The following is a 15,215-nucleotide window of genomic DNA, read 5'->3' on the forward strand; positions in this document are numbered from 1 at the left end:
TGTATGGTAGACTGTTCTAGGTATGCACTGTGACCTGTCGAGGGAGGGGAGGAGGTGAGCGGTGACGATTGTGAATGGTGGATCCTGTCTTATCTATATATAGGTGTCTCCTCTCAGTGTAATCCTGTCTGTACAGGGAGGGGAGGAGGTGAGCTGTGACGATTGTGAATGGTGGATCCTGTCTTATCTATATATAGGTGTCTCCTCTCAGTGTAATCCTGTCTGTGCAGGGAGGGGAGCTGTGACTATTGTGAATGGTGTCTCCTCTCAGTGTAATCTGGTCTGTACAGGGAGGGGAGGAGGTGAGCTGTGACTATTGTGAATGGTGGCTCCTGTGTTATCTATATATAGGTGTCTCCTCGCAGTGTAATCTGGTGTGTACAGGGAGGGGGGAGGTGAGCTGTGACTATTGTGAATAGTGGCTCCTGTGTTATCTATATATAGGTGTATCCTCAGTGTAATCCTGCCTGTACAGGGAGGGGGGAGGTGAGCTGTGACTATTGTGAACGGTGAGTCCTGTGTTATCTATATATCAGTGTATCCTCTCAGTGTAATCCTATCTGTGCATGGAGGTGAGCTGTGACTATTGTGAATGGTGGCTTCTCTGTTATATATATAGGTGTCACCTCTCAGTGTAATCCTGCCTGTACAGGGAGGGGAGGAGGTTAGCTGTGACTATTGTGAATGATGAATCCTGTGTTATCTATATATAGGTGTCTCCTCTCAGTGTAATCCTGCCTGTGCAGGGAGGGGAGGAGGTTAGCTGTGACTATTGTGAATGATGGATCCCTTGTTATCTATATGTAGGTGTCACCTCTCAGTGTAATCCTGCCTGTACAGGGAGGGGAGGAGGTTAGCTGTGACTATTGTGAATGATGAATCCTGTGTTATCTATATATAGGTGTCTCCTCTCAGTGTAATCCTGTCTGTGCAGGGAGGAGGTGAGCTGTGACTATTGTGAATGGGGGCTTCTGTGTTATCTAAATAGGTGTCTCCTCTGTGTAATCCCGTCTGTATAGGGAGGAGGTGAGCTGTGACTATTGTGAATGATGAATCCTGTGTTATCTATATATAGGTGTCTCCTCTCAGTGTAATCCTGTCTGTACAGGGAGGGGAGGAGGTGAGCTGTGACTATTGTGAATGGTGGACCCTGTGTTACCTATATATAGGTGTCTCCTCTCAGTATAATCCTGTCTGTACAGGGAGGGGAGGAGGTGAGCTGTGACTATTGTGAATGGTGGATCCTGTGTTATCTATATATGTGTCTCCTCTCAGTGTAATCGTCTGTGTGCAGGGAGGGAGAGGAGGTGAGCTGTGACTATTGTGAATGGTGGACCCTGTGTTACCTATGTATAGGTGTCTCCTCTCAGTGTAATCCTGTCTGTACAGGGAGGGGAGGAGGTGAGCTGTGACTATTGTGAATGGTGGGTCCTGTGGTATCTATATATAGATGTCACCTCTCAGTGTAATCCTGTCTGTGCAGGGAGGGGAGGAGGTGAGCTGTGACAGACTTATTAGGCTATGTGGTGGTCAGTGTGAGGATTGCAGAATGTGAGGATGCTTTCCTTTTTTCCTTTTACAGTATAGGTTGTGTGTTTCTAGGCCCGCCCCCCTCTGATGAGACGCGCTGTAATAAATGACAGATTCCGGTGTCCATCGTATATTTTATCAGACAACTTTATATACAATTTTAATAAAAATGAACAAAGCGGTAGATTTAAAGGAACATTACAGCATAACTAGTTGGAGACAGAAGCTTTGTTCGCTTGAGGCTTAGTGAGGAGTCTCGTTGGTTTGATACATAACTCTCACGGACACAGATGTATTCTGGGAAGACCAATGAACCTACTTAACGAGGTTGTGGAGCGCCGCCGCCGGCCTCATGACTTTATCCACATTATTTTTTTTTACTTGTTTCCCTTCGTTTGAATGGGCTCCTCTTGGGTCAGGCTGTCAAAGCTGTCAAGTGGGCGGTTCCCACAGCACATACCTAATTGTCATGTCGAACTTGATTGACAGTCCAATATCAGCCTTTCGCAGTGAGTTGTAGGGACCATCCATATTGATAGTACTGGGAGCCGGACCCAAGAACTGTCCGTCTGAGTGAAGGGAGGAGACTGGGGACAAAGTTAGTAGGGCCGCAGAGCTACACGGCCGCAGAGCTACACGGCCGCAGAGCTACACGGCCACCCACGCTGATCTTATCCCATGACAGGAAGTGAACATGTGACCAAAACAATAAAATAAAATTCTGACTACCATCCAAGCCCCCATAATCCATTCTGCGGTTGTCAGCTCTGTCCCTTTCCTTTCTTGTGACTGGGTGCCTCAATTTACTTTCAAATCAAGTAGAGCCACACAATCGCCGGGGCAAAGCCGCCCCAAGTACCCGGCGCTAAACCCACTAATATAGAGCCCGCGGCCACCGCTCCTCCCACCTCTATATCAGGTACTTTGCTACTGTTGCTGGTAAACTTTACTTATTTTTCCTTCATTGTTGAAAGAAAGCAAAAAAATGTAAAAAAAAATTTCCCACAAAAATTGTAACAAAAACAGAAAAACCGCAAATCGCTCCTTAAGGCATGCTGATATGAGAGAAAGCTAGAAAACCATGCGAAGAGCAACCAAACCCCAAACTAAATGTTACTAGTGGAAGCGGATAGATGCCGTCGTCGTACAGAAGACCATGGAGGAGTTAGCCGAGACCGCTGCCGTCATGGCGAGCGCCGCCGGCCTCACCCATACCTCAAGACAATCCAAGAACAAGTCAAGTTATAACCAGAGCTCACGCTATTAAAGACAATGGCGGGACGGATGGCTGCTATGGGGAAGGAGGGCAGCTCTGACACATGGGGTCCCGTCAATGAAGACAACCCAAGTCTCTGGAAGGAAAAGGTCCACTTTATTCCCAATGAGAAGGACAACAGTGAATCCGTCATTGTGCGACGAGTCTGACGGTTCCTTCATGCGATCAGAGTAAACGGAGGCCAGGAGTCGGTGGAGACGGTCATGCTGAATATTCTTCCCAGATACCCATCTCACTCTGACGGCGGTAACGATGGAGTCGGCATACTTGGCTGAGGTACACGAGTTTTCCAGCGGTCGAAAATCTCACTTTTTCTTTTTTTCAGATTTTTCCTCTTCTTCCCAACTGAAAAACAGGAGGGGGAACATCCCCAGGAGGCAGCCGATGGCGACCCCTATTGCTTTTCCCTAAAAAAGTACAAGGAGGTAAGTCAGTTGGCTTAATTATGAAGGTAACAAATATTACATCTAAATTCATTATGTATACAGCCCCGCCCCAATGTATACAGCCCCGCCCCAATGTATACAGGACAGCTAGTGTTACCTTGGTTAGTTATTCCTTTCTACTCCTCCCACATTCTGAACATAACACGGAGTAAATCTCAGACAGTCAGCATAATTCCTGTGTGACATCATGGACTGCACCACACAAGCTCCTACCCTAGTTACTGCTGATGACTGGAGCCTCCTGTCACACAGGTATAATAGAGGACCTCACAGCTCATCCTCCTGATGGTACTGGTTCTATGGGATTGATAGCACAGTGCAGAGGAAGACAAAGCAGGGAAAAATCTCACCATTAAAATGGGGCCCAATAAGCATCAGACAGGAAGCTGCACTGCATGGAAGTGACTGCAATATATAGAGAAGACCTCCAGAGAGCGAGGCGCAATCAGGTGAGGGGGCAGGGCTGGAAAAAGGGGTTCTTGCAGAGTCGCTTCTTAAGGTGCCAGGCAAGAATTGTCTGATAAATAGTATCGATTTTTAACAGGTTCAACATCTACATGAGCCTCGGACTTGGGCTTATCCCCCGGGGAACAAAAGGATTCAATATCTCTGATTCTTCTTTCAGGAGCCTCTACGCTGGTGTACACAGCTCTGTACACACTGCAGTGGCCTGAAATGGTATTGCAGACAAGGCTCCAAATCACCTGAATAGGAACCTTACCTGCAATACCGTTTTGGAGCACTGCAGCGAGTACAAAGTGGTGTGCGGACCCCTGCAAAATTACTGATGACCCCATCCTGAGGATAATCCAATAATCGAAAGCTGAAGAGTCCCTTAAGGGGAGAGACTAGAAACAAAACAATAATGTTAGGAGCGCCGGAACGCAGACAGAAGAAATATGTTCTTGCCCTCAAATTGATTAACTTGGTCTTTAAAGAGTTAATGTAATCTCCCACAATGCAACAAAACACACCCGCTCTACACAAAGGCAGGCAGAGGGAAACAGAATTCTGATTACAGCTCTGGTGCATCCTTCATGGGCAGCAGTCCATCGGTGAACGAGGGGCGCGCTGCTGACGGACGGAACAGTTACACCCCCCACCCAACACCCGGCCTCCAGTGCCTAAATAAGAGGGGCCCCACAATTGACGAACGTTAGGGCCCCGCTGACAATCCGCCTTGCCGCTGAAGGAAAAGTTTGTTCTCTCTACTTTTGTGATGAAGAATAAAGCAAATCGCAGCGCTGAGAATCGAAGCCACCAGGCCTCAGAGGCGGCCCACAGCCGGCGGACACAAATCATCCTTACCCCTGAGTGATGCGGCCCTCTTATTAACCCCTCGCTGAAACTACAGAACGTCCTGCAATAAAGGAGCCCTCGCACCACTATGGCGGCGGGAAAGTTATAAAGTTCTGGCGGTCAGACAAGAATTCTAGTTTATAAAAGTAGTATATCAAAACGTTATAGAGCATAGAGATGTGCCGCCCCCCCCCCACCTGCAATGTACATAGTGCTGTGCCGCCCCCCCCCTGTACATAGTGCTGTGCCGCCCCCCCCTGTACATAGTGCTGTGCCGCCCCCCCCCCCTGTACATAGTGCTGTGCCGCCCCCCCCCCCCTGTACATAGTGCTGTGCCGCCCCCCCCCTGTACATAGTGCTGTGCCGCCCCCCCCCCTGTACATAGAGCTGTGCCGCCCCCTCCCCAGTGTACATAGACATGTGCCTCCCCCCTCCCCAGTGTACATAGCTGTGCCGCCCCCTCCCCAGTGTAGAGATGTGCCGCCCCCTCCCCAGTGTAAATAGAGATGTGCCGCCCCCTCCCCAGTGTACATAGAGCTGTGCCGCACCCCCCGTGTACATAGAGCTGTGTCGCCCCCCCCCCCAGTGTAGAGATGTGCCGCCCCCCCTGCAATGTACATAGAGCTGTGCCGCCCCCCCCCCCCCGTGTGCATAGAGCTGTGCCGCCCCCCCTCCCCAGTGCACATAGAGATGTGCCGCCCCCCTCCCCAGAGTACATAGAGATGTGCCGCCCCCCCGCCCCAGAGTACATAGAGATGTGCCGCCCCCCCCCCCCCCCCGTGTACATAGAGATGTGCCGCCCCCCTCCCCAGTGTACATAGAGATGTGCCGCCCCCCTCCCCAGTGTACATAGAGATGTGCCGCCCCCCTCCCCAGTGTACATAGACATGTGCCGCCCCCCCCACAGTGTACATAGAGCTGTGCCACCGCCCCCCCCCAGTGTACATAGAGCTGTGCCACCGCCCCCCCCAGTGTACATAGAGCTGTGCCACCGCCCCCCCCCCAGTGTACATAGAGCTGTGCCACCGCCCCCCCCCAGTGTACATAGAGCTGTGCCACCGCCCCCCCCCAGTGTACATAGAGATGTGCCGCCCACCTCCCCAGTGTACAGAGAGATGTGCCGCCCCCCCCCAGTGTACAGAGAGCTGTGCCACCGCCCCCCCCCCAGTGTACAGGGAGCTGTGCCACCGCCCCCCCCCCAGTGTACAGAGAGATGTGCCCCCCCCCCAAGTGTACATAGCGCTGTGCCGCCCCCCAAGTGTACATAGAGCTGTGCCCCCCCCCCCCCGTGTACATAGAGATGTGCCGCCCCCCCAAGTGTACATAGAGCTGTGCCCCCCCCCCCTCCAGTGTACATAGAGATGTGCCGCCCCCTCCAGTGTACATAGAGATGTGCCGCCCGCCCCCCCTCCCCTCCAGTGTACAGAGATGTGCCCCCCTCCCCGTGTACATAGAGATGTGCCGCCGCCCCCCCCCCAGTGTACATAGAGATATGCGCCCCCCTCCCCAGTGTATATAGAGATGTGCCGCCCCCCTCCCCAGTGTACATAGAGATGTGCCGCCCCCCTCCCCAGTGTACATAGAGCTGTGCCGCCCCCCTCCCCAGTGTACATAGAGATGTGCCGCCCCCCTTCCCAGTGTACATAGAGCTGTGCCGCCCCCCTCCCCAGTGTACATAGAGCTGTGCCGCCCCCCTTCCCAGTGTACATAGAGCTGTGCCGCCCCCCTCCCCAGTGTACATAGAGCTGTGCCACCGCCCCCCCAGTGTACATAGAGCTGTGCCACCGCCCCCCCAGTGTACATAGAGCTGTGCCACCGCCCCCCCAGTGTACATAGAGCTGTGCCACCGCCCCCCCCCAGTGTACAGAGAGATGTGCCGCCCCCTCCAGTGTACATAGAGATGTGCCGCCCGCCTCCCCTCCAGTGTACAGAGATGTGCCCCCCTCCCCGTGTACATAGAGATGTGCCGCCCCCCTCCCCAGTGTACATAGAGCTGTGCCGCCCCCCTCCCCAGTGTACATAGAGCTGTGCCGCCCCCCTCCCCAGTGTACATAGAGCTGTGCCGTCCCCCCCAGTGTACATAGAGCTGTGCCACCGCCCCCCCAGTGTACATAGAGCTGTGCCACCGCCCCCCCCCCCCAGTGTACATAGAGCTGTGCCACCGCCCCCCCCCCCAGTGTACAGAGAGATGTGCCGCCCGCCCCCCCTCCCCTCCAGTGTACAGAGATGTGCCCCCCTCCCCGTGTACATAGAGATGTGCCGCCCCCCTCCCCAGTGTACATAGAGCTGTGCCGCCCCCCTCCCCAGTGTACATAGAGCTGTGCCGCCCCCCTCCCCAGTGTACATAGAGCTGTGCCGCCCCCCTCCCCAGTGTACATAGAGCTGTGCCGTCCCCCCCAGTGTACATAGAGCTGTGCCACCGCCCCCCCCAGTGTACATAGAGCTGTGCCACCGCCCCCCCCCCCAGTGTACATAGAGCTGTGCCACCGCCCCCCCCCCAGTGTACAGAGAGATGTGCCGCCCGCCCCCCCCTCCCCTCCAGTGTACAGAGATGTGCCCCCCTCCCCGTGTACATAGAGATGTGCCGCCCCCCTCCCCAGTGTACATAGAGATGTGCCGCCGCCCCCCCCCCCAGTGTACATAGAGCTGTGCCGACCCCCTCCCCAGTGTACATAGAGCTGTGCCGCCCCCCTCCCCAGTGTAGAGATGTGCCCCCCTCCCCGTGTACATAGAGATGTGCCGCCCCCCTCCCCAGTGTACATAGAGCTGTGCCGCCCCCCCCAGTGTACATAGAGCTGTGCCACCGCCCCCCCCAGTGTACATAGAGCTGTGCCACCGCCCCCCCCCCCAGTGTACATAGAGCTGTGCCACCGCCCCCCCCCCCCCAGTGTACAGAGAGATGTGCCGCCCCCTCCAGTGTACATAGAGATGTGCCGCCCCCTCCAGTGTACATAGAGATGTGCCGCCCCCTCCAGTGTACATAGAGATGTGCCGCCAACCCCCCCCCCCAGTGTACAGAGAGATGTGCCGCCCCCTCCAGTGTACATAGAGATGTGCCGCCCCCTCCAGTGTACATAGAGATGTGCCGCCAACCCCCCCCCCCCCCCCCCATGTGCAGAGTTGTGCATTTCCAGCAACACATTGGCTCCTCTTACCATTATCTGATTGGAGGGACATCTGGATCAGTTAGGGAGTCGGTGGAGGAGGGGCCAATAATTCCTTTTTGCTAAAACCCCTTGAACATTCCCTTTAAGTGACCAATTTGAGCATTGTCTGCAGCCGGCCCTGTACTTCCCCCGCACTGCCACAAGGAGGACTACCGAGAGGTTTGCCGCATTCAGCAGAGCGCCGTGGGGCTTGTTCTTTGCAGGAAGAGTTGTAGTTCTGGCTGCTCCCAGTTGGGGGGGCGGCGGCTGTTTTTTTACAGTATTTTTTGGGAGGCGAACAAAAGAAAAATACCAAATTATGTTCCTTTTATCTTTTTACTGAGTTCACCAACAGAAACAAAAACATTCTAAAAATATTTTCGTTGTTTTATCCAAAGCGTTTCTACGAGGCGAGCGCACAGGATCAGCACGGGAGGCTAGGCGGGCCGGACTAGAGGGACACGGACTTCATTCAGCCTAACGAACTCCGTCCCTCCGCCCCTATGTCCCTCCGCCCCTATGTCCCTCCGCCCCTATGTCCCTCCGCCCCTATGTCCCTCCGCCCCTCCGTCCCTCCGCCCCTATGTCCCTCCGCCCCTATGTCCCTCCGCCCCTATGTCCCTTCGCCCCTATGTCCCTCCGCCCCTCCGCCCCTATGTCCCTCCGCCCCTATGTCCCTCCGCCCCTATGTCCCTCCGCCCCTCCGTCCCTCCGCCCCTATGTCCCTCCGCCCCTATGTCCCTCCGCCCCTATGTCCCTCCGTCCCTCCGTCCCTCCGCCCCATGTCCCTCCGCCCCATGTCCCTCCGCCCCATGTCCCTCCGCCCCTATGTCCCTCCGTCCCTCCGCCCCTCCGCCCCTCCGAGCGCGGCATTTAAACTGGAGGTTTTCTTTGAATTAAACTTTGACACAATTTTTCAGTCCATCAGGAGGACTTGAAGATGTGATCATTGTGTCTCTAGGATGGTACACTGCAATACTTATGTAGTGCATTCTACTAAGCCTATTACTGTGCTGGAGGCGGGGCCTAATAGGCAGGGTTACAGCAGACGTGGAGGCTTTTGTCAGGCTGCCAACCGGTGACAGAAGGAGCCCCTCCCCCGCCATCTGCTTGCATACTGCAGTGAATACTTGTGGCATGTAAGGTGTTAAACCACCAGAATTAGGGGTTTCTCTGTTGCTGTCAGTAGTCAGCCAAGCCACCGCCGTAAAAAGTAGGTGCAGATTTCAAGCCCATTATTGGGGTCAGTAAACTGAGTTGCATGTCACTAAGGGGTTAAGTTGTGTTACTCGCAGATTATTTGGCAGGATGACAAACTACAATAAAAGTCTGCGGGAACGATTGATGTCATAGATGCCCGTCCGCCGCCCTGATGTCAGAGATGCCCGTCCGCCGCCCTGATGTCATAGTTGCCCGTCCGCCGCCCTGATGTCATAGATGCCCGTCCGCCGCCCTGATGTCATAGATGCCCGTCCGCCGCCCTGATGTCATAGATGCCCGTCCGCCGCCCTGATGTCATAGATGCCCGTCCGCCGCCCTGATGTCATAGATGCCCGTCCGCCGCCCTGATGTCATAGATGCCCGTCCGCCGCCCTGATGTCATAGATGCCCGTCCGCCGCCCTGATGTCATAGATGCCCGTCCGCCGCCCGCCGTTCAGGGGGGGTTCAAAGTCACATTTGGTAAGATTGGCAGCATGCACCATTTACAACTTTTGATGGTACTCATGGCTCTAGTGTGCCTCACAGCAGCGGGAGACGGATGATGTCAGAGCTACAACAGAGGACGTAGCGGGAGGCCGACAGCCAGCCCTGACAGCACTATGCAACATAGTAACAGTATGTAAGGCCGAATGAAGACAATGTCCATCTAGTCCAGCCTGTTTAGCCTCCTGTGTTGTTGATCCAGAGGAAGGCAAAAAACCCCAAGAGCAGAAGCCAATTAGCCCTTTTGGGGAAAAAATTCCTTCCCGACTCCCTAATGGCAATCAGACTAATCCCTGGACCAACCCCTAATAGTTCCTACCTGCCTGTATACCCGGATTAACAATTAGCCTAAGATTTATACCCTGTAATATCCTTCCTCTCCAGAAAGACATCAAGTCCCTCTTACACTCCTCTATGGATCCTGCCATCACCACGTCCTCAGGCAGAGAGTTCCACAGTCTCACTGCTCTTACAGTAAAGAACCCCCTTCTGTGTTGGTGATGAAACCTGCTTTCTTCTAGACGTAGCGGATGTCCTCTTGTTACCGCCGCAGTCCTGGGTATAAACAGATCCTGGAGAGATCCTTGTATCGTCCCATCATGGATTTATACACAGTTATTTGGTTGCCCCTTAGCCGTCCTTTTTCCGGGGTGAATAATCCCAGTTTTGGTGCCTCTCTGGGTATTCCAGTCCCGTCATTCCATGTATTAGTTTAGTTGCCCTTCTTTGAACCCCCTCCAGCACTGTGACATCTTTCCTGAGCCCCGGTGACCAGAACTGTACGCAGTATTCCATGTGGGGCCTGACAAGTGCCTTATATAGTGGGGGGATAATGTTCTCACCCCTCGCCCCTATACCTCTTTTACTGCACCCCAAGACTTTATTAGCTTTTGCAGCAGCTGACTGGCATTGATTGCTTCAGTTTAGTCTACAGCCCACTAGTATCCCCAGGTCTTTACCCTAGCAGTACCCCATTTAGTGTATATTGGTGACATCCATTTCTCCTGCCCATGTGCAGAACCTTACATTTATCCACATTGACCCTCATTTCACCCCCCCCCCCCCAAGCCCCCGGCTTATCTCTGTCCGTTTGTAGCCGCACATTGTCCTCCGTTGCATTGATTATATTGTATAATTTTGTGTCATCTGCAAATATTTATATTTTACTGTGCAGCCCCTCTATCAGGTCGTTGATAAATATATTGAACAGAATGGGGCCCAATACTGAGCTCTGTGCCCCCCCCCCCCCCACTAGTGACTGTGGTCCAATCAGAGTCTGAGCCATTTATTACCCCCCTCTGCTTTCTATCATTGAGCCAATTTTTTACCTACTTACACACGTTTTCACCCAATCCGAGCTTCTCATTTTATATATCAGCCTATTATGCGGCACGGTGTCAAAGGCTTTAGAGAAGTCCAGATATACGAGACCAATAGACTCTCCCAGGTCCAGCCTAGAGCTTACTTCATGGTAGAAGCTGATCAGATTGGTCTGACATGACCGACCCTTCATGAATCCGTGCTGGTGAGGAGTTATTCCGTTGTCCTCCTTGAGGTATTCTAGGATGGCGTCTCTCAGAAACCCCTCGAATATTTTTCCCGTTACTGAGGTGAGACTTACCGGCCTGTAGTTACCAGGCTCACTTTGGTCCCCTTTTTGTAAATTGGAACCACGTTGGTAATGCGCCAATCCAATGGTACAACCCCAGTCTTGATAGTATCCACAAATATTAGATATAACGGCCTAGCTATCTCACCACTTAGTACCCTTAGTACCCTTGGGTGTATTCCATCTGGGCCCGGCAATTTATCGATTTTAATCTTCTTTAACCGGTTCCGCACCTCCTCCTGCGTTAGGTATGACATATTTTGTGAGGGGTTCATTTTATTCCCCTGCATCTCGTGGGGCATTTCCTTTTCGGTTGTGAATATGCTTGAAAAGAAACTATTTAATAGATTTGCCTTACCCCCATCATCTTCAATGATTTCTCCTGCATTATTTGTTAAAGGGCCAGCGCTCTCCCTGCAAATCCTTTTGCTGTTAATATAGGTGAAGAATAGTTTCGGGTTGTTTTTGCTCTCTTTGGCGATCCGTCTTTCCGCCTCCTCCTTGGCAGTTTAGATCTTATCTTTGTATATTTTGTTTTTTTCCCTGTATGATTTTAGCGCTTCTTCGCTGCCTTGTTGCTTTAGTAGTTGGAACGCTTTCTTTTTTTCGTTTATTGCCCCCTTACTGTCTTGTCGAGCCACATTGGTTTCCCTCTACTTGTAGTTCTTTTATTTTTGTATGGTATGAACTGCTCACATGAGGTGATTAGGATCCTTTTAAACTCCTCCCATTTGTCCTCTGTACTGTTATTTTTGAGGATGTTGTCCCAATTAATGTTACCTATTGTAGTTCTCAGCTGATCAGATTTTGCTTTACTAAAGTTTAGTTTCTTTGTCACTCCCTGATAAGGCTTCCTATTGATTGACAGCTGGAAGTTGATTATATTGTGGTCGCTGTTCCCCAAGTGCCCCTCAACCTGCACCCCCATTATTCGGTCTGGTTTGTTGGTTAGTACTAGGTCCAGAATGGCTCTCCCTCTAGTTGGCTCCCGCACAAGTTGGGTAAGGTAGTTATCTTTAATTGATCTCAGGAACTTATCACCCCTGTGAGATTTGCAGGTTTCGTTCTCCCATGTTATATCTGGGTAATTAAAGTCCCCCATGATAATTACTTCGTTTCGTTTTGACACCTCATCTATCTGCCTTAGTAGTAAGTCTTCAGTTTCTTCTGTTGCTTTTGGTGGTCGATAGAAGACCCCTATCAGGATTTTGTTATTTTTCCTCCCTGTATTTCTACCCACAGAGATTCCACCTGTTCGTCTCCTACCCCTATGTCCTCCCGTAGCCTCGGCATTAAGTACGATTTAACGTACAGGCATACCCCTCCCCCTTTCTGGTTCCTTCGGTCTCTTCTGAAGAGATTGTAACCCTGTAAATTCGCCGCCCAATTGCACTTATCATCAAGCCATGTTTCCGTTATTCCGACTATATCATAACTTTCATCAGTCATTCTCGCTTCAAGCTCACCCACTTTACCGATCAGACTTCGTGCATTCGTGATCATACAATTTATACAGGTTTTTTTGTTCTTTGAGTTCGTTTTGTTGCTATTCGTACTAATGGCTGATCTATCAGTTCTAACTGTACTAACCCCACCCCCTGCTCGACCCCCTTTCCCTTTGCTTGGACCCAGGTCACTAGTTACACTGCCTACCCCACTATTTCTCATTTTACCCTCCCCCCCAGTCCCTAGTTTAAACACTCCTCCAGCCTTCTAGCCACCTTCTCCCCCAGCACAGCTGCACCCTCCCCATTGAGATGCAGCCCGTCCCTACGGTAGAGCCTGTAGCCGACAGCAAAGTCAGCCCAGTTCTCCAGGAACCCAAATCCCTCCTCCTTACACCAACTCCGGAGCCACTTGTTTACCTCCCTAAGATCCTGCTGCCTTTCTAGTGTGGCTTTAGGTGCAGGTAGTGTTTCCGAGAAAACTACCCTGGAGGTCCTTGCCCTAAGCTTGGACCCCAAGTCCTTGAAATCATCTTTGAGGGCCCTCCATTGACCTCTAACTTGTTCATTGGTGCCAACGTGCACCATGACTGCTGGATCCTCACCAGCCCCTCCCAGTAATCTGTCAATCCGATCCGCGATGTGTCGAACTCGAGCGCCAGGAAGACAACACACCGTTCGACGATCCCGGTCTTTATGGCAGATTGCCCTATCTGTCCCCCTTATAATCGAGTCCCCCACCACTAGGACCTGTCTAGCCTGCCCTGCGCTTCCCGTCCCCAACTCACTGGAGCAGTCATCGCCCTGGCGTTCAGAGGGCATGTCGTGCCACAGCGGTGATGGCTCTGTAATGGCACCCCCCTCATCAGAGGAGAAAGAGGTCCAGCAAGAAATGACTCTACCCACAAAGAACTGTGTAGTACATACACAGAGTCCTCTTGAATAGAGAAAAAGAAGTGCTGGTTGTGGGGGATTCCCTATTGAGAGGAACAGAGGCCGCTGTCTGTAGACCTGACACCTCACGAGAGGGCTGCTGTCTTCCGGGGGTCACAAATTACAGATGTCTGATAGGCTGTCAAGACTCTTCAGTCCTACAGAACACCACCCATTCCAACTAATACATGTAGGGACAAATGGCACTGCAAAAAAGGACCTTGCAACTATCTACAGAGACTTTGAAGACCACAGAAAGAAAGTGAAGGAACTAGGAGCTCAGGTGGTCTTCTCATCCATCCTCCCAGTGGATGGCCATGGAATAAGGAGATGGAGCAGAATCCTAGAGGTGAACAACTGGCTACATCGATGGCGCTGTTAGCAAAGAATTGGATTCCTAGACCATGGAGTGAATTACCTATATGATGGACTGCTTGCTAGAGACGCATTGCATCGTACAAATACAGGTAAGCATATATGTGGTGGGCGCCTTGCTTCACTCATTAGGAGAGCTTTAAACTAGAACAATATGGGAAGGAAAGTGAAAGGCTTAAAATATACATCTAATCATGCATCTGAGAACCTCGCTATTAGAAGTGGAAAAAAAGAACAAAGACAAAAAATTCAGAATGCAAGTAGAGGAACAAGAGACCCCGATCACAAACTAACATGTTTCTACACAAATGCCCAGAGAATGGGAAACAAACAAGGAGAACTGGAGCTCCGAACACAGGAAGAGAAATATGATGTCATCGGCATCACGGAAACTTGGTGGGATGATACACATGATTGGATACAAGGCTTGAAGGATACAATGTATTTATAAGAAACAGACCTAATAAAAGGGGGGGGGGGGGTTGTGTTGTATGTTAGGAAAACATTCATCTCCACAGAGATTCAAGCTTCAGAGCCGGGAGTTCTGTAGAAACTGTTTGGGTAAGAATACAAGGAGAGAACAACAGAAAGGACACCATAGTGGGCATTTACTATAGGCCGCCTGGACAAGCAGAAGATATGAAGGAACTCTTTCTACATCAGATGGCCAAGCTCTCAAAGAAGCCCAACACAGTGATCATGGGGGATTTTACCCATCCAGACATTTGTTGGGAATCTCTCAGGTAAAAGTAATGGATCCAACAGATTCTTATCCGCTCTTGTGACAACTTTATCTTCTAGAAGGTAGAAGAGAAAACAAGGGGATCTGCTATCTTGGGCCTAATTCTTACCAACAGGCAGGGAATGGTTGAGGAAGTAAGGGTGGCTGGGACCTTAGGAGGCAGTGATCATGATATCCTTGGATGTTGGATAACAAGGGGAGGAAGACCTGAGAAGACTCAGACCTCAAGGTTGGATTTCAGAAAGGCAGATTTTAGTGAACTCAGAAAGAGGAAGAATCCAACGGCTGGATGTTCTTAAGGACAGAAATGTCCAAGAAGGTTGGGAGATATTGTGAAATGAGATTCACAAAGCACAATCGTTACCAATCCCTAAAAGAAGGAAGAATGGGAAGCATTTAAAGAGACCCGGATGGATGAACACAGAACTTGTACACATGTTAAAGGAAGAAAGATATGTTTATCAAATGGAAAGAGGGGGAATATCTAAAGAAGAATATAATGGGGTCTGCAGAAACTGTAGGGCAAGGGTCAGAAAAGCTAAAGCTGATAATGAATTGTGGCTTGTAAGAGAGGCCAAAAGCCATAAAAAGGATTTGGGGGTCAAAAGCAAAATAAAAGTCAAAGATGCTATTGGACGCTTACAAGATGAAAATGGTGAATTAGTGAAGAATGATGTTGAGAAGGACGGACTTTTAAATTCCTAATTTG

At 51.2% G+C, this 15,215-nt stretch overlaps 1 protein-coding gene across 1 annotated transcript in view; it reads right to left on the reverse strand.

Annotated features, from left to right (window-relative positions):
• Positions 1-1,652: 1,652 nt before the first annotated feature.
• TMEM65 (transmembrane protein 65) overlaps positions 1,653-15,215 on the reverse strand; it is an 81,138-nt gene continuing 67,575 nt past the window's right edge. The window contains exon 6 of the mRNA XM_066578919.1: positions 1,653-3,213. Within this exon, the coding sequence (XP_066435016.1) occupies positions 3,112-3,213 (102 nt within the window). The 3' untranslated portion in view covers positions 1,653-3,111. The remainder of the gene's footprint in view (positions 3,214-15,215) is intronic.

This window comes from Eleutherodactylus coqui, chromosome 9 (assembly GCF_035609145.1).
Source record: "Eleutherodactylus coqui strain aEleCoq1 chromosome 9, aEleCoq1.hap1, whole genome shotgun sequence".
NCBI lineage: Eukaryota > Metazoa > Chordata > Amphibia > Anura > Eleutherodactylidae > Eleutherodactylus > Eleutherodactylus coqui.